Source organism: Polistes canadensis, unplaced genomic scaffold (assembly GCF_001313835.1).
Source record: "Polistes canadensis isolate GaletaPanama2010 unplaced genomic scaffold, ASM131383v1 scaffold_6, whole genome shotgun sequence".
Taxonomy (NCBI): domain Eukaryota; kingdom Metazoa; phylum Arthropoda; class Insecta; order Hymenoptera; family Vespidae; genus Polistes; species Polistes canadensis.
Genome location: NW_014569553.1, coordinates 444695 through 469041, shown reverse-complemented (window position 1 = coordinate 469041; position 24347 = coordinate 444695). Strand labels below are relative to the sequence as shown.

Below are 24347 nucleotides of genomic sequence, written 5' to 3'. Positions count from 1 at the left end.
TATGACTGATATATAACAGTACTCGTATTTTTTTTTTTTTTTTGTGTAATTCGTGTTCGATCATGCTTAAAGGTCGCAATTAAATCTTTTCTTAGTCGATTAACTTAATCAATTTTTTTTTATGTTACACGCAAATTACTGTTTATTCTTTTTCTTATATATATATATCAAATATAAATCCCTTATACACCGAATTTTAATTAGAAACTACAAAAAAAGGTAAGAAATTTTTGTTTTAATTTACAACTTTTTTTGATGAAAATTACAATTAATACGGATGAAATATTAAAATAAAAATACGCGAAATTATACATTTAACAGATCGAATTGCGAATTTTCTCGAAAACAAGTTCGATATTAATTGAACGTTTATTAAACTGGACGTAATTGGAACGCACACAAACCCAACACACATACACACATTAACCATATATATATATACAACTCTTTCACTATTCGAAGACATGATTTTTAACGAACATTGAAAACGATCAATCTTCACCTTTCCGTTGAAAGAGGTTGAACTACAACTCGCTTTCGCTCATTCCGATGTGATACATTTATTGAGACCATTTTTGGTTATAAGATGATACCCATCTTCAATATATATGTATGTGTATTATACGGCATCAATATACTTATATAAAAGTATATACAAGTACTCGTTGGAGAAAATTAGGGAGTTTTTTTTTTTTTTTAATCGGAGAAAGGGACCCCTTCAGGAAAATGTTCAAAGAGAAAGAGAAAGAGAGAAGAAAGAGGATTAATGATTCAGCTTTCGAAAACGGATGCATTCCTCTCTCGATTGGAAGACACCATCAACACTCTTACAAAAAGGACCCCATCGAAATAATTCGTAACTTTCTTTTGCCAATATACTTTCACGAAAATATTTCTCATAATACTTTTTTTTTAAGCTTCTTCAATCCCATTAATGCATTTTTTTATCTATCTATCTCATCACAAATATCTTTTGTAATTTAAAAGATAATATTTAAATATCGAATGAAAAAAATGAAAATTGTATTTATTAAATACGAGATGAAATTGGAATTTGATTTTTGTAACACGTTTGGTAACACATTATAATTGTCGAATATTACGTATTATTGAAGTGTATTTAATTTTGATAATAACAAATATTTTAACAATAATTATTCAATTGTTGAGCCGTATAAGTAGCGTTTATTGAAACAATATCGTGTGAGTTAAAATTAAAATTAAGTTTGATGTATTTACACATGAAATATTTTAAATAATTAATGTTTAATAACTTTTTTATTATATAAAAATTCGAATGAAAATTTAAAGAGTTGCGTAATCGTATGTCGTATGAAGGAAAAAAAAATCAATTAACGTTAAGAAACTCTAGTAAACTTGATAAAGTTAACCATAATGTCGAATATACATTAGCGTACAAAATGACTTTAGCTGATACTAATATGCAAGGTTACATGACGTGACATTTAACGTAGTTAAGAACGATAACTCAATTGTGCACGTGTACAATCACTCGAAAATACTTACGAAAATACGTAACAATAAATTTATTGGATAGATTTATCGATGGTAATAATTATCATAATTTGATTATGATTAACGCAAATTCGAAACGTACGGACGCGGTGTGTCCTCGTTATAAATGTCGAAAAATATCATTTATTTTATATCGTAAATATTAAAATTTGCGAGGAAGAAAATTTTGTTAAATTTCCCGCCGACTTTTTATTTCTTAGTGACTCTTCTATCGTATCACAATCTTTTTCTTTCTTTTAATTACCGTCAGAGTCACGTAAATGATAGCTGAATCATCATCAATCGATGATCAATAGATGTGGACAATTTTTTCTTCTTTTTTTTTTTCCCTTCTAAGAAGAAAACAATGAACAACAATAACGACAAAAATTTTCTTATTTCTTTCGCAAAAAAAAAAAAAAAAAAAAAAAAAAAAAAAAAAAAAAAAAAAAAATTAATGGCATCTTATAAGAATGATAGCGTTCGACTTTATCTGATAATATTATACGAGAAATGATAAGAATTATTATCGATCTAATGAATTTTAAGAAAGAAAATTAAAATTAAAAAAAAAAAAAAAAAAAAAAATAATGCAACAATTGTCGTATTATTTTTTTCGAATGAATTAAATTGCAACGATCCAATAAAGTTCTATCAAAAATCTATTTAAACATTTCAATCAAAGCAACGTTCATAACATTTTGAATGATTTAATATTCAAACCAATTAAAGATACAAAAATTAATAATAAATGAATTCTTTCACCGATTGTTTCAAGTGTATGTGTGTTTTCTTCGTTTGAAATATAACAAAAGTAATCGAACTAATTGCATAAGAAAATTCTTAGCACTTAATAAACACGAAGTCACCTGATAGAATGCATCGTGCATCGTCTTAAAAGGAAAGAAAGGAAGAGGAACGTGCTAATAAAGTTTAAGAAGAAGAATAAGAAGAAGAAGAAGGAAGCCATTTTCATTCGTCTTTGTAATCGTAGTCGTATTAAGAATTTATCTTAACAAAATTTGCATTATAAAATCATTTATCACATTTTTCAATTACATTTTTTTTTTTGGAAAGTGTAACAATCGATCAATGCACGTATTTGAGTTCTTCAGCGTTTCTAATCTTACGATTAGCCTGTTGACCTTGGAATTCTTTTTTAAACGAGTGTACTACGTCACGCGTGCTCTTTGCCTTTATTGATTGGTAAATTTGACTCTAGAATTTTGATAAAGAAAGTTGACATATATATACACACATAAGAAAGTATATGATATTTATTTGTGTGTGTGTTTGATTTAAACTCATATCGAGTTTATATAATATTTGATATATAAGATATATTAATTATGATATTTAATTATTAATATATATATATAAATAATTTTTGGTATAGAAAAAAAGAATTTTTCTAAATCCTGAAGTTAATTTTATTTTCAAAACACAAGAAATAAAATAGGATAAAATAAAAATCTGAAAGAATAAGGGAAAAAAAAGTATCGAACAAAATAATTAAAACTTTGAAATGATTTCACGATTCTTTTCTTTTCTTTTTTTTTTTCTTTGTTCACTTGACGTAATTTTTATCTTATTTATTCGAAAAGAAGATGCCACGGTTATTAGATACGATCGAACGGTTCACTAAACTTCATCAGCATTGTATTGTATTCACTAAATTATTCAATGAATGAGAGAGAAGAGTGTTCTCTTACAATGAGAACTGATTAATCTCTACTTTCCAACCTGTGTACTAAGCAAAAGTAATTATTTTAATTAACAATCATCAGAAGACAATACGGAACACACTTTTGTGTCTCTCTGTGTATATATGTATATTTCTATAGTGATTTAATAATGTTATATTATTATCGAACGCGAGTGTGTGAAAGTAGTAACAACGCAATTTGGAAATGTAAAATAAATTGTTTCAACGAACTAGGATGTTAATCATTTTTTACATTCAAAGTTTCAACCAAAATTCGTATTCGTTTATTTTCGTAGTAATTAAAAGTTAATTGATATTATTATTATTATTATTATTATTATTATTATTATTACTCGAGTTAGATGGTTTTTAATTTGTGAGAGAAAATAATATTTTGTTTCTTTTTTTTTTTTCGTATAAATTAATTGCAACGATCTTTAATTTAATACACCGTGCATAAATATTATATATATATGAATTACTACAATAAATTTGTATATACACCGTGTATACTAATTATTCTATATATTATAATAAAAAAAAAAAATTATTTTACTGTAGCTTTATTGCATATATGCAAATCACATTAAATTACCTACCACGCGTTAGAATAATTTAAATAAAATATCTAATTGTTTAAATCTTATTTTAATCAGATTTTCATTACGACAAACGATTAATACAATTTATTATTCTAAATAAAAAAGGCATATTTGGTATTTAAATAATATTAATAATAAAAAAAAAAAGGAAAATAAAAAGATCGATTGCCAAGACATGATCGTAAATACTCGGACGTAATTAAAAACTCATAATGAGCTGCATATACCGAGTGGCGAGTTAATTAGGTTAAATAATCGGAGCGGACGAAAGCCTGTTCATTGACGCGAAGTGGAGTGTGTTACGTTTTCTAATGGTAGAATACACATACACATACATATATATACATACATAAATATTATCTCAACATTTAAAATAAGGCGAGGCTTCATCACACAATGACAAGAACATGTGTCACTGCACCTTGTTATTTTCTTATAGAATTAACCCTTCTTTTGATTTCCCCCTTTTTGTTTTCTTTTTTATCAACGAGACTTTACAAATTCATCTTTCAATTACTATAAACGATACTTAAAAGAAAACTCGTCTTTCTCCTATTAACCAAAAATTTGTTTTGTTTTTTCTATTTCTGAGGATTATTTATTAAATCTAAATCGATTTATATTCAATTAAATATTTATTATTTGAAATAAATATTGAAACAAAAGGTTATATAAATGATGTTACAAGTATGAGAAATTTATTTGGTGTTAATGTTCATCGCATGTTACCGATTAGATTAGTTTCTAATGTTGCTAGATAATTATTTATCATAGATTTCTTATTAATAATCAATTTTCTTTTTAATTTTCTTTTTTTTTTTACTGTAATTATAGAATACAAAATTGCGATACTTATGCGAACAATACGTCACAGATAAGAGTAAACTATTCTTATATATACTGTTATAAATATTATTTTTTTTTTAACATTCGTTGCAAATTCATGATTAAATTATTTCCTGCATTGTTTCTTCCAAATATTTACGGAAGTAAACAAGAAGAAAACGTGTATTATTAAGTTTATTATATATGATAAAAAAAAATAAATAAAAAAATATATTAACAATTCAATGTATTAGATTTATTTTGCAAATTCCTGATTAGATTATTTCCTCGAAGTGTTAAATAATGGGGTATCTAAGAGATTTCTAATTCTAATAAAATTCTTTTCTTCAAATATTCATAAAAAAATATAAAATAAAAATTGTAATATTCGCGGAATTGTATATATTTTACAAATATGCGTAAAGTTATTTAATGTAAATGTGATAGGAGTCTCGAACGTAATCGCTTAGATTAAAAAATCCATATATTTAACAATAACTTTCCCCATTTTCTTTCTTACTCTTTCTCACATTTTTTTGTACCTACATAATAACAATAATAAAAGTAATAATAAATATAATTAATATGTATTTATACAAGAGGGGGAAATAAAAATTAACGACAATCTAACACGAATTCGTTGGAATTAAACTAACATTACCGACACGAGCCACATTGCGTAATTCGAAACTATCGCGTAACGCTTCATTGCAAATCGTTTGAATGCCGATGCTAGTGGAAGACACCACGAGGCTATTATTTGAAAATAAAAATAAAAAGAATATTAAGAGGAAAAAACAAACGAGAAAAAAAAAGACCGAGGAAAATTAACGAACTGTAAAATTCGGATGCGCGCGCCATTTTTATGCAGCCACCCCCTCCCGCCATTTAATTTCGAGGATAAACTAAATGAAAAAAAAAAAACAAATTATTAAAATAAATCAATTTAGGGAGGGGGGGGGGCGGATAAATCGATCGGATAAATCTAATTAAAAAAAAAAAAAAAGAAAAAAAATCAATCTAATATTTATTCGTTAATAATTTTATAGTTCAAAATTAATCGAGAATAATATAATATAAAAAATATAAGTGTCTCGATCCGAACACATTTCTCGTGTATTTTCGGTAAGAATCGTTTAGCAAGAATCTGGAAGAGATTCCAGGAGGTTTCTCAAGGTCGAGTATGTGCGTTACTGAAATGGGGGAGAGAAAGAAAAATAGAAAGAAAGAGAAGTGGGATAAATAGAAGAAAAAAGAGAAGGGAGGGAAACCGAGACGAAAATATCCGACGTTGAATCCCCCGTCAATGTTTCACCAACTTCTACGACCCTCCTCTTTTATCTTTCTCGTGCGTATTCGACAATCTTCGTAGTTTTCTTCGGCAACTGTGCTGCTACTGTATGCGCGCGCCTCAAAGTAAGAAAGAGACAGATAGATATGTGGATGAATAGATAGAAAGAGATGGAAACGTATCGAGAAAAGTGTTCGGAGGAACGCATGAGCAAGCAAACATAACCTCTCAACGATTTTAACTAACATCTACAATATTCAAAATAAATTCTAATATATATGAAACAAGATTACGAATTAGTTCGTATATCATTAGTTTTTATATATTTTTCTATTTGTATTCGTCGTATGTGTATTTTATTATAATTTGAAATACAAGAATATAATATTAAAGTTTAAGTGTTCACGTAGGAATAAGGGAGTATTTCATTTTGGGACGACGTTTGCGCAGCATCCTAGTTTTATCGTTCACGAGGACACAAGAACTGACCTATTCTCGCACATACCCAAACCTTTACGAATCTAACTGCGATATACATTTCCCGAGTTAATCAATATCTCATATATTTATACAGATTGAAATTATTTCATATTTTAATCCTTTCTATTTGTGTAACCAACAAGTTGAGAAAATTCGCCTTGAGTCTCTGTGATTATTCAAGCATTTAATAATCGTCAAGAAAACTTTATAGATATGAAATATGTAAAAACGGAGGAAGTAAAAGATCGATCAACAATAATAACAATAATAATAAAATCGAATAAAAACAAATATATATGGATAAGAAACGATATAAAAATAATACGAAACGTTTTTCTTTTTCGCGTTCGTTTAATAATTCGATTTCTCAATTCTCCAATTTTATATATTAATAATCGAATGACGTAAAGAATAATTAAATGATAATACGATTTTTAGTGATAATCTTTAGATCCCTTTTTTTTTGTTTATCTTTATATTTAAATATGTATAATCCAGAATTCGCACTTCGTACCTTTGATAACACAGAATCGTAGAAACACTATGCACTCACCGGAGATAAAAAGATAACGACGAGGAATGTAATCAAGGATGCACAGACAACACTACTCGAGACGATATCACTCGGATATTTTCCAAAAAAAAAAACACGAAACTTTAAACCGGAGCCGAGGCACGAACGACATCGTACCCGGTCGGTAGCGGAAGTGTGACTGAACCGATCACCACGAAGTTAGCCTGAGCCGAGGGGTACCGAGGGGAGCCGAGGAGCTCCGAGTAGTACCGCGGTTCGTTCTGTTGCACGGCCTGTGATTGGTCGAGCGCGACGCGCCCGGCAACCTCCCTCCTCTCACGTTGGGAGCGTTGAACGTGTGCACATACCACACGTATGTATATATATATATATGTATGTGTTAGTGTGTACGAATGAACTAGCCCGTATTTTTCTCACTCTCTTTCTCTCTCTCTCTCTCTCTCTCTCTCTTTCTTTCTCCATTCTTATCGCATCCGTAAGAATTATATATTTTTTTTTCTTTCACTTATTGTGTTAGCTCACATTATGATGATGATGATGATTATTAAATCGATCATCGATTCGAAAGTGAAACCATGAAATTTGAACGTATCGAAGTAATCTATTCGATTCGAGATCCCTAATGCTATATCAAATATTTAAATATTTATGTTAACAATAAAAAAAAAAAAGTCTATGTTGTATGCAATATTAATTCTAAATTAAGGGATGATGTTTTCTCAGAATTTTAAATAACGTCATCGATACAAGGAACTCTCGTTGAAATTGTAGTTTCTACTCTTCTTAAAAGTTTTAAAGTTCTAAAGTTAATATTTCAAAGTCCTACCGCCCCCGCACCCCCGCCTTCCTTTTTCCTTTTTAACATATACTCGATGATACTCGACAAGAATGGAAAAGAAAAATTTGTAAATTGCAGACGATATCGGAACAAGAGATCAGGTTTCGAAAAAAAAAACTTAAACACTTAGATATATTTTTATCCATGTATTCCAATGTGCATCATCAATGCGGAAATGATTGAGTAAGAATATTGTGAAGATTCGACGAGATTGTATTTGACTTTTATTTTCAATGGATCTTCTCGTGTATATTATTTATTCCCAACTATAATCAAAAAGGAAGAAAACAATAGAATCGAAGTAAATATCGTCAAAAATACAAACCCGAAGATAGATAAGAAGAGAAGGGGGCAATCAATTATTATGGTTATGAAGTTTGAAATCGAGAGAAGGAAGGAGGTGTACATCCCTATTTCCTTACAAACAAGTGGAATGCATACCGCTAAAGTTACTTTCGATCCGTTACATGCGGGCCTATGAGAAAGCCGTGCTCTTTGTATCAAATCAGCTAACTTTTCAATGGAGAACCATCATTCTCACGACGATGCTTAATATCCGTGGGTAAAATATTTACGTTTAATTCTCCCTTTCGTTAGATCTATTCATTGTTATTTTTATCTTTCTTTCATAGATAAAATAATGAAAGGAAAAATGGCATCAATCGAATTGATCTAATTCGAATAATCGAATTATTTGAAAATAAAACAACACGATGATTTCATTTATTCAAGATCTGAAGATACAACAATATGGCGTCAATGATTATCTCAACACAGAAAAGAATATGAAAAAATAATTTATTTATAGTTGAAAGATTTAAATAATAGTACGGAATAAGAATACTGAAGATATGGGAGATTTAATCAATAAGTAATGTAGGAAGTTTTAATATTAGATAAACCAAAAGTTCCTAGACGAGATCACAAATTTTCTAGTTAAGTTTTAGAATCAATTACTCTTTCACGATAATGTTTAGACTGAAGTAACTTTTTTTACAGAGTATAACAAACTTTTTTGTTAGTATAATTTAAAAAGAAAATAAATTTCATTTCGAAAGATAGAGTAATTGATTTTGAAAATCTAGGGAACTTCCGGTTAACTCTCCAATATGGAAGACGCAAAATGGCGTTGTTGTTACAACCCTCTAACAAAAGCAATAAAAAGACACATCAAAATAAAATTACACGTATACGAATCTAACATGAAACAATGCAAGAAATGAATAATTCTTATCTACCATAACAAATCTTATATTTAATCGTAATAATGTGAACGAAGTTAGCCTTGAATCCAATTGGAACGTTTATGATCGCTCATAAATGTCACCTTTTCTATTCCTCTCTATTTTTCTCTTTCTTTCTCACTTCTGAACAGGAATAAACTTTCAAATCCAAGACACATTACAAGCTCTACCACTTGTACCGTTAACAAACCAACCAACCAACAACAGCAAATACCGTTGCACGTTATTAAAAAATTAAGTTCGACTTATTGTTAACAGTAGAGATTACCGTGGAAATGGGGTGGTAGGAAAAAAAAAGAAAATATAAAAAAGCAAAGCAAAGTAAAGCAATAAAAAAAAAGATATAATAGATAAAACAAAATAATCTATGAGAGAGGACAAGTGATTATGGTTGAATGTTTATGACTACGTTTTAAACTCTACTATTCTCGGTGTAAAATAATTTCATGAATGGGGAAAGTCACGTGTGAGTTAAACGAAAAGAAAACGAGAGCGATAAATGAGTTTCGTGGAAGAAGAAAGGAAGGAGGAAGGGGGTAGTAAGAGGAGGAGGAGGAGGAAGGGGGAGGAGAAGGCCCAAGGGAGAGGTGGATGTAAAAGGGGGAAAATAATAAAACCGTGCGAAAAAATGTCTCTAGGAAATTGTTTGTTTTGTTTTGTTTTACGGTACACGCCATCTCATTATTCACGATGCGGTACAAGTAGTTTTAACATTATTGTGTTTAGTTTCACCGACGTGGGTTTTCTTGTCTCCTCGGGTCTCCTCGATAAAGAAGGATGGTGGGGAAGAAAAAAAAGAAAACAAGGGAAAAAGAAATGAGAGGAAAAAAGGTGAAAGGTCAGCACGGTGAATGTTAAAAAAAGGGAAATTTAGTGTACTCCCACCAATTCTTTTCCTCCTTAATCACTCACATTATCATCATCATTGTCGCCATCACGCCCAGTTACACCCTCTTACGTATGCAAAAAGGGAATACGGAGGGAAAGGAAATGGGAAAGGAGTTAGGAAGTAAGTAAGGAAAGAAAGATAGAAAGGAAAAACGATTGGAGGAAAGTGTGTTTGAATTTTAGCATTTAATTCACAGTGCGAACGGACACATTTCACTCTATTTCTAACGCTTTTTCTTGTTTGATTTTTTTTTTTTTTTTTTTTTTTTTTTTTTTCGTTTTTTTTTTTTTTTTTTCTCGCCTTTCTTCACCCCCGCTCCTCCTCCANAGAAAGGAAAAACGATTGGAGGAAAGTGTGTTTGAATTTTAGCATTTAATTCACAGTGCGAACGGACACATTTCACTCTATTTCTAACGCTTTTTTTTTTTTTTTTTTGTTATTTTTCAATCGTTTTGCTTTTCTTTCTCGCCTTTCTTCACCCCCGCTCCTCCTCCACCTCCTCTTCCTCCTCCTTCGCCATTTGGAAGGAAGTGAATGTGAGTTTATTCAAAAGTACATAAATTAATGGTCAATATTTTTATATTTTTTTTTTTTAGAAAAAACTAACGGAAAACACGTTTAGAGATTGGAATAAATGGATTTTGAAAGAGAGAGGAAGAGAGAGAGAGAGAGAGATAAATATGTGGGGAACGTTAGAACATGACTTAGAAAACCTTCGTGACTAGAGTTTTTCGTTCTAAACGACGCGACGTTTCGAGATCTATCAAGTTGAGAAATTGATAATATTAGATAAAGCGAATGTAATTCTTTATTTGGTGAGTATGTTAGATTCTTTAGAAGAAATGATAGCTCGATGTAATTGGAATATAATGCGTTTTACTTTCTACGCGTATATTATAAGAAAATATTATTATTATTATTATTATTATTAATATATATTATATATCGGTTCGTATTGATTTAAAATTTAAATAGAAATTAAATATAAGATTTTGTGTAAAAAATATATTTAATGCGTTAGGAAATAAAATTAATTCGTAAACAAATTTTTTTTATAGAATAATTAGTAAAATAATATAATACTTTTTATAGTTTGCGTTAGTTAATTAAAATTTGTCTATTTTCGAAAAGAGTTTTTTAAGAGTTTTTTTTTTTTTTTACTTTTAATAAGAAGAATAAAGATTAATGTATTTACAAACACACGTACGTCTCGGCAAGACAAAAGTAAATTTAATTTTGACGCACACACACACACACACACATAAATATTACTCTGAAATAAATGTTAGAAATAATTTATGCTTTACTTAAATCTATGATATTACATTGTCAGACTTTTAACGAACAGTCAAATTATACAATTATTTAACAAGTAACATTAGAAAATCGTCACACGATGAATTGTTCATGAATAATTTTGCATTTTCCATAGTTTTTCTTTTTTTTTTCCTTACGCGATGGCCAATAATGAGAGAAATTTTGTGAATGATGTTTTTTTAATGTATGCTAAGGGGGTAGGGAGTCGATGAAAAATTGTACGGTCATGAGGTCGAACAAGTGGACCGAGAGGGGTACTTTCTAATTCGTTGATCTCAAACGAGATGAACTCTTTTACCGAATGACCTATGAACCAAGTAACCTGAATGTTTCATTCTATCTAACATAAGTAAAATGTAAAGATAGGAATGTATGTGTGTGACTAATGTATTTGTATCTGTTCCCCATTAAGGTATCAATATTCTATCTGTAAGTATTCTCGGTGGAATAAAAGGAACGTAGAAAATTTAAATAACAAACTGTTGTGTATTCGATCGATGAGATCTTATCACTTAACTTCTAAATGTATTGTGTATTGTTTTAACAAAGTGGAAAGACACGAAGAATAGAAACTTTCTGATTTCTTTTTCTTTTCTTTCTTTTTATTTTTTTTTCATTTGAATTAAGAGTACTATTTATTTATTGGGTCGAACTAATTGGTAATATATTTGAAATATTTGATATTATATATATTATTAGTGGTTTTTTAAATACTTGAAAGAAAGCAAAATTAGCTTTGTGTACTTAATATTTGAATAATTTGAAATATAAAATATTTCGAATCTTGTTGTATTATATCACTCTAATGTAAGTTATTAAATTTAATTTTTTATTTAGATATTTATTATACTACATTTATATTTTTATAAATTTTAAATATAAAATACAACAAATTATTTGATCATACACACTACTAGTGTAAAATCGTACAATTTATTTTTATATTGAATATAAAATATTCAAAAATTAAACACACAAACAAAAATATATATTCTATAGTATTATTAATTTAGAAATTGATTATCGATCAATACTCAATATAAAATACGTCGAACAAATTGCCTTTCATAATTATTATTGGCTCATGCATATCGATGTTTTTTTTTATTTTCCTCAGAGATATAAAACTCATCGCGAATTTTTGAACAAAATCGATCTAATCACTTAATCGGATTTTTATGTCGACGTGTGTGCACGTGTACATAGTAATAAATTATTTTTTAATCTATATGGATTTATATAAGATATATATATATCTCATCGTACATTTTTTAAATTTTATTTTTCTTATTTCAAGCAAATTTTGTTTTTTCTTTATCATACTCATTGCTGGTACTTCAAGATTCAATAATTAAACATAGAAAGTCAAGAGAGTTGAAAGAAGCTGTCGTTTATAAAATATTCATACCTACCACGGTTGAAGTAGTACATTTTTTCCTTTTTACATTCATGTCGTGAAATCGATTGATTGAATATTAATTGATAATTTTAATTAGCGAAATACTCTCGTGGAGTGTATACTTTAACGTGCTTCACTTCTTTTTTTTTTTAATTCTAATTTTATAAACTTTCCTTCACGTATTACGATCATATACATTTTGAAATTGATGAAAATTCTGGATAATGGATTGTTTAAAAAAAAAAAAAAAAAAGAAATAATAAGAAAAAAGAATAGAAAGAAGAAAAGGTATACAGATGAAAGACAAGATAAATTGGAGACAAATGCGAAGAGAAAGGGAGAGATAGTTATTTTCATGCGCCAATTATCAAATAGACTTGTGATAAAACATCATCTCGAAAAAGAAAAAACATTCTTCGTACATTTCTAAAAGTCGTAATATTAATGTAAGAGAGAGAGAGAGAAGAAAAAAAAAAACAAAATTATACAATCGTTGGTATAAGCGTGAACATTTAATTTAATATTTGATATATTATATCATTATTTCTACGTTCTCTCAATTTGTGTGTTTCGTATTAATTATAATTATTTGAAATGTTATAACAAACGAACAACTTTTATTCTATGTAAAAAGAAAATTAGTATAAATATATTTTCATATATTATTATAATTTAATATATTTATATTTGATATCAATAAAATATATATATATCTTATTATTTTTATTATGGGAATATTTTTTTTTTATTAAGACCCCGTACAAGGGACTTTAATATTAACGATATTATTTATATTTTATCTTATTTTATTTAATATCATTGAATTATTCGAACGATTTGACAAGCAAAATCATTTTCTTAGATTTTTCTTTCCATTGACGTTATTCAAATCTAAACTACCCATTCAAATAAAATTGACCTAGCAAACAAACAAACAAACAAATGAAAAAAGAAAGGAAAATACTCAATAACTCGTCTTACTCGTTACGATTTACCTTTCAAACGGTGAAACTAGTACCTGTCCTGTAAGATTAGAAAAAACCTAACGGAATGCAGTGATACTTCCAATCTTCGTAGAACTTTCTCAACGAACTTCGAAATAATCAACAAACAATTTTTTGATAATTAATTATTAAAATACGTTCCTTTAATTCATCACAAACTCTCAAATATATTTTTGATATTGCAATAAAATAATATAATAAATTATTTTCATATTTATTCGCGGTTGTTTGCTTAATTTAACATAAATATCGATATTTGAAAACATCGATGAAACATTCTATTGTAAAGCCAAGCGATTAGTTATTATCGATAATGATAAATTAGTATGTTTGTTTAAATATGTATGCGTGTGCGTATGTGCATGTGTGTGTGTGTGTTCTTATCTATCGTATTGATTTTTTTCTATGTTTATTTTTTAATTATTGCTTTTCATTTCTTTCCTCGAATAAGAATACCTCTCGTTATCGCAAAAATATTTGCGCAAAAGAAAAAGAAATTTGATAGCTATAAGAAAATCATTTCCAAATTATTCGACACACAATCTAACTATTGAAATAATAATTAAAAAAAAATATATATATATATATTTCTATTTATTTTCTAATAAGAAGCAAAATCAATCAACATGTTTTTTTTTTGTATCTGGGGTAATAAGAATGTAATCGATCGTATCGTAACTCGAGAAATGAGTTAAATTTTATCTAACAAACGATCTTTCACTTTGCCGTTTGAACAAGAAAAATATCCTTACCACAAATTGATTAATTTCCCCAACATAACGTATAATAAATATTTGATTGAAAATTGATTTTCATTTTATTAGCACTCGTCGTGCTCGTTATTTCTCCTACAGTGCATTATGTGGTCACGTGTCGGTGGTCACGTGATTCGCGCTCTTTTATCGCCACCAATCGGAACGTCGTTGGACGGACACGTGACAAAATCGTATCAATCGCGCAACTCGGAACATCAAAAATTGACCAATCAATATCGTAGAAGGTACAGTCTCTTAAATACCTTTGCTAGATTAAATAAGATTCCTATCTCTGTCAACGAATCTTATCTTTTCCGTGAACCAGAATGAAATACTGTGCAGGAATGAAAGTAAAAGCAAAAAAGAAAAAAAAAACAAATAAGAAAGATAAATAATAATAATAATAATTTAAAAAAAATATTGAAAACTACGACGGCACGCTAACTGAAGTGTCACGTAATAAGAGATAAGAAGACTCGTTAACCACCCTTGAGATAAGAATTTATCTAACATCTAATGCGATTTATATTCGATCCTATCCCGTCAATTTTATATATTCTGCGCCGTGAATATTTTTTTTTTATTTGTTTTCGCGCAATCATTTTAATCGTTTCTAAAAATAAACGTCAATTTTTTTTCTCCCCCGATAAAAAGTTGACGCAAATATTATCTATCGTTTGTTAAAATTTATTTTAAAGAAATTAATATGAAAAACGTGAACGTCGTTGTTTCAGCCTTTTCGTTTGATTCTTTCCGTTTAATATGAACATTTCCTCTTCTCTCCGTTTAACACAAAAAATGAATAAATAAATAAACTAATAATTATTGTACTCACGGAAATAGTTGAGAGTTTCTCGGATTTGATCCGGCGTTAATTTCAAATCGACGTCCTCGGTTTTTAGCGCCGGCGATGGAACGAACCAATCGGCGTTCTCGTAACCTAAAAAGAAAAAGAAAAAAAGAAAAAAAATAAAAAAAGAAAAAAAATTCGATTAAAAACAATTATCAAATTAAAAGTCATTCGATATTACAAATAAAGTCTTTCCGCTTCAATGATATTTCTCGATTATATTGATTTAATCAAAAAATTTCATTCATGCTTATTCACGTAGTATTTCATAAGTAAATAAATATAATCATTTTATCTCGAGAATAAAACAACAATATGGCCGCTTTCTTACAACAGGAAGTAACTTTCTTCGGGAATCAATTATTTTGTGTATATTATTTAATTTATTATTATTATTTTACGTGTGTGCAAAACACAAATTATTGTAATTAATTATATTTTCCTTTCGTTTAACATTTTTTCTTCTTCTATTTATTTAAAACAAAACAAACAAAGAAAAAGAAACAAGATGGCGGTTCTCGTACGACAGAAAAAGAACATTTTTTTTTCGCGAACACAAATCATATTCCTATTCGCGAATGATGTATTTTTTTTTTCTTTTTTTTTATGAAATTATTTTATAACACGCAAAATTTATGTATGCGTCCAAAGTTATGTGTGATAAGTAAATATATTTTCTTATTATTTTTCACGTTCATTTGGGTATATGTATTATTTTTTTTTTTGTTGAATTAAAATACACACGAAAGAGAAAGGTGCGGTCCAATATCCTATCCTGTTCTAAAGCTTCATTTTATTAGCTCGACACACGATACGATCACATAGTTCACAACAACAGAAGCAAACGATTAGTCACGTTCCTCTCATGGTGTCCCATATATCCGGGCCATACAGTTTAATTAGTTTGGAGAATCGTAACTCGATCTATGTTGGAACCGGTGTGTCAAGGGAAATAAGGTTGCTTAGGTTAACCGAAATGGAAAATAGCAAACAAATAAATAAATGTACGAATAGAAATGAAATATCGATTTAATCTCACGGTCAAATAAACATTCAAATATTTGCAAGAATTTTTAAACATTTAAAATACAAGGTGAACACTATTTAAAATCATTGATCGTAGAAAAATTATAATTTTGTTAATTAAATTATAAAATAAAAAGAAGAGATATATTAATATTGTTAAACAATAATAAATATCTATTATTTTTTTATTTCGAAAGATATCAAATTATTCAATATTGTTAATAGAAATTATTGAAATTATTAACATTTTAAACGTATCACACCTTTATATTTAGAGTGTCTAAATTATTATAACAATATTATCTCGAGATATTTTAAAATATGTTAATTTATTACCATACTATATAAATTTCTTATTTCTTCTTATGCATACAATATTATACACATTTTATACGTAACAAGAAGATATAATAAACAAAATTAGTCGAGATAATAATAAAAAAAAAAAAAACGAAAAAGAAACAAAAAGAGAAGAAGAAAAATAAGTAGAAGAAGAAGAAGTAGCAGAAGCAGTGATTGTTTTATTGCTTGTAAAGCAGAAAAATAATGAATAGAAATTATAGTGATCGACAAAGGTTCCCCCTGGCTCTTTCATTAATCTCTAACGACGCCTATCCAATTTATGTTTTAATTATACCATGAAGATTATGATCTTTGTTGTTAAGAAACCGAGAAATATAGATAATAATGCTTTAGGGCTTGAAAAACTACAGCTACACTAAAATATTAAATGCAATATTGTGATTGTGATTTTATTTTTTCAACATTAATTTTGTAATTTCTAATTGCATGTATACTTCAAAGTCACCTTCCTCGTAATTTTTATTATTCATCGTTAAACCAGTCTTTGCTAACATGCCGTGACCTTGAAGAGGTTGGATACTTGACGAGACCTTGCAACGCGAACCCGTTTTGTTTGACTTTAAAATGAAACTGCAGGTCTTAAAAAAAGAAAGACAAAAAAAAAAGCAAATAAAGAGGAAGAAAGATTGGTGTGGATCTTAAAAAAAAAAAAAAAGCTGTTATTTTTTTCTTTTTCATCTTCTTGTAAAGACTAAAACGTGTTTTTTTTCTTTTTCATCATCTTCTACTTCTTCTTCTTCTTAAGAGAGTACCTCTCTAACTGCATGTTTAAAAAAAAAACACGTGTGAAAGCAGTGGACATGCATGAATACACTACCAGCTAAAAGTTTAAAAATTATTTGCTGATTTGCAAAAAAAAATAAACAAATTTGATAGATATTTTAAATATTAACAAGTTGAACAATGTTTTAAAAGATTTCAGTATTTTCTTGTGTTCGTAATCTTCTTGTATAGTTTTTCTACAGACACACATACACACACACAATCAACTTAAAACAATTCTCGAATCGAATTTTTTTATTGTGTAAAATTATTGTCAAATTAAATTCAATCAACAGATACTAATCGTAAGTTTTTCTTGACAAATAAATATAAATTTATATCAGCTGGATTGTTTAAATGCATTTAATTTATTTTTAATTCTACGAATTTAAAATAAGAATTTTCAAACTTTTAGCCGATAGTGTATTCATGTAGGTATAATATCCGGTGGGGAGGAGTCTGGAGATCACATTGCTTAGGTGAATTTTTATCACAACGCTAATTATTCACTCTTATATACAGGTATTAACTCGTGTAAGGAAGAAACTTACGTGAAAGTCGTATCATGGGGAAAAAAATGATTTAAAGAAAATGTCCAATCGATGTTATACATTTCGATGATAACTAATCTCGAAATTATTCATTTGATTTCGATCGATAATCAAAACTTTCTAGATAATATGAAAAATCGAATATATAATTAAAATAAAATAAAACAAAATAATATATCTTCGAGTAATATTTCTTCCTACAAATTAAAAATCAAAAATTGTTTTACCCTATGTTTGATAATCGATTCAAATAAATATTATTTATAAATGTTAATTTTACAAATTATAATTGAATCGGGAATGGGAGTAAAACAAAAATTAGAAAATTAATTACCATTTATTCGTAATAATTAATAACGGAMTATTAATTAGAAAAAGATAGACAAAATTAAATCATATATTAAATCAATATAAATTTAATTAAAATTACAATTAAAATAAAATAAAATAATCTTTATATTAATATTTCTTCCTACATTAAAAAAATCAAATAATAAAATATAAATAATAAATACTAATTTTGAAGATTATAATTGAATCAGGGAGGAGAAGGGGTAACAAATTAGAATATTAATTAACATCATTCGTAATATCTAATAACAGAATATTAATTGGAAAACGATAGAGACAAAATTAAATCAAATTAAATCTCAATATAAATTTAATTAAAATTAAAATAAAATAAATATCAAACACACATATCAAATACAAATATATATGTGATAATTAAAGTTAAGTAAAGATAAGTTCACTGACCTTGAAATTCCGTGAGAGTGTCGGCACGTAGACGATACCTGGGAATCTGTTCCTCCAGCAGACTTATGATCTCTACTTCTGGCAATTCACCTCCGCTGCACACCTCTGAAACAAATCACGATGCACACCACTCGGTTATTACGTTAGTATGAAACGGAACGCATCGTATATTATCTTAACGTTCATTCCTTCTTCTTCTTCTTCTTCTTCTTCTACATCTACTTTTCTACTTCTACTTCTACTCCTTCTTTATTTTCTTATATTTTACTCATCTTCTCTCAAGTTAAAAGTTACGAGGTGCATTGCTCGAAGAAGGAACGATTAGCGTCGGTCTGTGAGTATCATCTAAACAACACCTTCCTCTTCCATCCCCCCTTACACCTCATCTTCTCCACCATCTGGGAGCACCCACCCCCCCTCAACTCTTCTCTCCTTTTTTCCTTTTTTTTTAATCTTCCTTTTATCTATCTCTAATCTACGAAACACGAAGGAGAAATTTTCTAACACGCGCCGTGTGTGTTACCCATGCTTAAGGGTCGATAATAATTACTATGAAAAAAAAAAAAAAAAATATACTTTGACTGCAAACAACACTATGAAACACATACACACACACACATACAGGACTGATTATACTTAACCGACTCGTCGACGTTTGCTAAATGATCCCTACTTACTTAAAACCTTTTTACCAGTTTTCAAATCCTTTTTATATTCTCTTTTCGTTTTCGTTTGTTTGTTTTTTTTCTTTCTTTTGTAAATGTGTTGCTGTATCATTTAATATGGGATGGTGGTGATGGAAAATCCGTGTAACCGTTTATATATATGTAAAGAAAATTTAATACGATACTTCGTAGTCCTTGGATGAATTGATTTTTATTTTTTTATTTAGTTTTTTTTTAGCTACTGTTTCTTCCTTTTTCTGATATCTAATATGTGATTTTAGTAATAGTAAATTAACGCGAGTTTATCTGACACCATTGATAATTTATTTTGTGTGATTTTGCTTTTTCTTTTTTTCTTTTTTTCTAATTCAACACAACAACAACAACATAATAGATTTGATTTACTATATTGGATCAGTATATAAACTTCAGAATAGATTTTAAAATTACAATTATTCTTTATCATTTCAATTGTGAATTTGTTGTTTATATAAACTTTGTTTAAATGTTTTTTTTTTCTATTAACATATGATACAATAAATCAATTGAGTTTCTTATTATTTTTGTTGATTTAGTCTGTTTGTTTCGAATTAAATAAAAGAAAAGTTTGTATAAATAATTTTTCAACCATCATAAAGTAACCGAGAAATGATAGCGGAATCGAGAAAATATATATAGGAAACGGACGTTAGAAATTATTTGGAGCGAAAAGGAATATCATCACGCATTCAAATTACCCGCAATTCGATCATTTGCCCTTTAAAGGATATATGGAATACGAGGTTATTTATTTATAAGAAGCGTTACTAGTTTTATACGCATACAATTTATTGGAAGACAATTTTTTCTTTTCCTTCCCACCAGCCCCCTGGAAAAATAAATGATCAAATAATTCAATGATCCTAAAAATTGCGATTAGATTTTTTATCTTGCAAAGAACATTGTCGCATATTTTATACGTAAAAATAAAATTATCGAAAAATATATGCTTTTTATTTTTTAAATTGCAACGAGAATTATTCTCCTTGTTGTTATTATTGAAATGAAAAAAAAATGTTAAATTATTTGAACAAATAAAATTGGTCGAACGATGATTTAAAACGTTGTTTAAAAAATTGAATTGCGAAAATATTTAAACAATATAAATAGATTTAAACGAAATCGTGATGTCAGTTACGATGTTGAGAAGAGGTTGCAATTGCAGTTTTGCAGTCACGCTCGACTTAAAGTGAAACCGAAACGTAAAGGAAGACAATGATGATCGTTGTAATCAGATAATATAAAAATAAAAAAGAAATAAAGAAGCATGTGTGTGTGTGTGTGTGTGTGTGTGTGTGTGTGTGGAAGAAAAAAAGAAATTGATGATGAATTACGATTTTTTGTTATTATTCATCTTGATATTAGAAAGATCACTTTCGTACTCTTTAAGCGGAATAACAACAATGTGATTACCTCGATCGCGTGATTTATAGATATCATGTTAAGAGAAAAACACAATTTACAAATTTAAATCCAGTACAGTACTACAGTTTCTTCCACGTATTATTTTCTTTACATATATATATATATATTCTACGTGTTAGCTGCTTTCTATTCTTTTCTCAAAAATTGCCTATCCTTGAGTGCAACAAAAAATTATAAATAAATAAATAAAAAAAGAAAAATAAAATAACTAATTTTCTTCTCGATTGATATATTTATATAACAATAATATATATATGGGTGTGTTAATAAATTTAAATATATATATATATATATATAAATAAATAATAAATTTATTAACACCTATATCTCGTGTGTGAACCACATGTAACCACCGATGATACAGGTTAAATTTTCTTTTTTCATGTATTTATTTTTTTTTTTCTAGAAATAATTTTGTTCCCTCGGACGATCGATTAAACACAAAGTTGCATAGAATAAATTCAAGAAAAATTCAATCGCACGGCCGACTTTTATGAGGCATAATACGGAAGTCAACGTACTCGTATCGGCTGTTAGGTTCGACGACCGTCTTTTAAAGCGCGCAACCGTGAACGCCTAGAGTTACCATAACTATCTATACGGTTGTAGGTGTATTCACGTATAATCATTTATTAGATACCACTTGAATTCCAGATCCTCCTCTGCTGTCAATGCTATCAAGTAGATCCGGATAAATCGACTGAACCATGACCGACAATTGCAGAGTGTTACATTCAATTCGTGTCAACTATGATATTCGATGACAACAGCATTTAACGTTTCATTTTTTTCTAATATTATTTTTAAAATATAACTAATTCAAGAGGTATTTTGCAATTAATTTTATATACTGAAACTAATGAAAATCAATCACGTTTACTGTCTCGTTAATTATTCGTGATCAGTATTTGTTGTTTTTTTTTTCTAATGGGGGTCAATGTAGGGGGTGGTTCTCACTTGTGATATTACCACAATATTTTATAATTTGATCTTTGAATTGTGAAATAACTTGTTTAACGATCGATTGTGTCCAAAAAAATTGTCTTATTATACTTTTTTTTTTTACAGAATAAAAAACGAATCATTCTATACAAAAAAATTCATGGTAATCTAAGTTGTAATTGTGAATTAATATATGTTGAAATATATTTAATAATAATATTTGAAATATTGTTTTTGTTCATACTTGTAGTCGTTTGTTTCATCCGTATAATGATCAATAACAATCCAATTACGTACGAATAATTATAACAAACCAAAACTATTATTCCTCCCCCTCTTACGCAATCATCACTCGCACAAATTAACAACGCAGGGTAATTTTGAAATGGGTTATTTATCTTTGGTAATTTTTATTCGTAAAGAAACGTGGTAACAACGCACGCCCGAGGCTACTACACACAAAAACAAAAAAAAAAAAAAAAAAGAAAAATTGAGAAAGATGATGACACTTTTTTCGAGGGTACAGACAGCTGCAGGTATTAAACTGAGTTGGCGCGAGGAACTGTAGCAGCAGCCGTTGATGCAACCAAAAACTCGAGAGAACCGATACAACACACACACAGCTGGCTTCGGTTTAACTTTCTACATATTATTATTATTATTTTTTATCTAGATCGATCGTTAAATAATAATTAAAAAAAAAAAATATAAAAATGTTCATTCTAATAATGAATATTAAATGAAAAATAATAATAATAATAATAAATAATTTGAAGAGTAAAAACTCGATCGATAAGTACAATCAAAAATTACGATTTATTTTGAAGATATGTTAAACGAGGGATGTTTGTTTTCATAGTTAAAAAATAAAATTCAAAAATAAAATAACGCGTCATAATATATATATATATATATATATATATATATATACATACGTTTCATAATTTACCGTCGATAACGTTATCCCGATCGCGTGGAAGATAATCGAAGTTTCGTGCTTGAAAACCAATTCTAGATTTTAATCTATGTATAATATGCATTACGAAGAATTAAATTCGAGATATAATACACGCTCACGCGCGGCCAAGCGAAAATAAATAAATAAATAAATAAATAAATAAATAAATAAATTCAACACACACAGAGTGTATTGGGGAAAATTAGTACGAGTGCTGCCACACGTCGGAAGAACTATGAAACTTCGTATCGACATTCCTACGATCGATACGGAAGATAACTTTATTATCGACTAGTCGAATCGAACGAAGAAAGAAAGAAAGAAAAAACAAACAAATTAATCGAGGCAACACACAATCGATTAGTTGATAAGTTTTGCAACGTTTCTTCGATGTAATCTCATTTTCTCTCTCACTCTCTCTCAAAGTTACATTACGTTATTTCAAACATGTAACACGAGATACACGAGAAGATAAATTAAGCGGAATTACTTTTCAAAGGAATTAACGAAGCATAATATAACTGATTAATGATTTTTTATGAACCATACCATTCCGCCATTTGTTGAGTATAGCCTCACGTCTATCGAGGATTTTTTTCAATTCCGAAGGACCCCTTGTTGGCCGTTTTTCATGCCTCCTAGATACAATCATAATCTTCCCTACCGATCCAGACTTCCCCTACTATTTTATCTCTTTCTCTCTCTCTCTCTACCTCTCTTTTCATTCGTCTATCTCCTCTCTTCTCGTTAATCCGTGGCGAGTACTTTGACGACCTTGAACCTTTCGCCTTCGTGCTCAATGAACTTCACCCTCGTGCCGAATCGTGTAAATCCCGTTTCCTCTCGTCGTTTCAGCAGTCGTCCTCGAGACTTTATATGCGTATCATCACATTTATATACGCAGAGGATAATACACTTTTCATCTTATTTTTCGATTTAAAAAAACTTCGCGTGAAGCTTTTGATAAAATGGCGTCTTCTTATTTGGCGCTCCCTATTTTTTTGTTTTTTATTCCTATACAAACGCGATGTACATTTCTAAAACATTTAATTTTGTTTCGATTATTTTTCTTTCTTCTTATATATATAAATATATATATTATTTGATTCTTTTTTCTTCTCATTAAACATTAATCATCTAACTTTCATTACATAAGTTCACTATCTCGTTTTTTTATTTCTCGTTTCTTTTTTCTCTTTTACATTAGAAGAAGATTAAAGTTCGCACGAACGCGTCAGATGTTAAAGCTTAATTATAGATACTTTCGTTTCTTCTCTTTTCTATTTTTTTTTTCTTTTTTCTTTTGATTTACAAAAATATATAACTATAAACTCACGTAAACGCGTTCGTTACGTATGACTTTCCTTTTTTTTTTTTTGGAATTTCTATTTATTTTCTTCTCCTTTTCCTTACTCTTCTTTTCCCCCCACCCTTCTCTTCACAATTATTATCTATGACGATTCTATTCGACGAATCTTTTTTTCTTTTCTTTTTTTTTTGTTTTTCTTTTTCACAGCACGATTTAAGAGCACCAGGTTGTTCTTTCAGATTCGCAAGTCGACGGAGAACTCCATACGGTGGGCGTCCACCACTCAATCCACTCGAATCGAA

The 24347-nt window shown here is 28.6% G+C and overlaps 1 protein-coding gene across 3 annotated transcripts in view; it reads right to left on the bottom strand.

Annotated features, from left to right (window-relative positions):
* LOC106789114 (trafficking kinesin-binding protein milt) overlaps positions 1–23737 on the bottom strand; it is a 42341-nt gene extending 18604 nt beyond the window's left edge. The window contains exons 1-3 of one of the 3 annotated variants that reach the window (XM_014753035.1): positions 23286–23737; positions 18708–18812; positions 15235–15339 (exon numbers count right to left, since the gene is read on the bottom strand). In XM_014753035.1, coding sequence (XP_014608521.1) covers positions 15235–15339; positions 18708–18812; positions 23286–23388 — 313 coding nt within the window. In that variant the 5' untranslated portion in view covers positions 23389–23737. Of the gene's footprint in view, positions 1–6932; positions 7236–15234; positions 15340–18707; positions 18813–23285 lie in introns of those variants that run through there. The other 2 variants (XM_014753014.1, XM_014753025.1) reach the window with 2 other exon arrangements.
* Between the last annotated feature and the right edge of the window lie 610 nt (positions 23738–24347).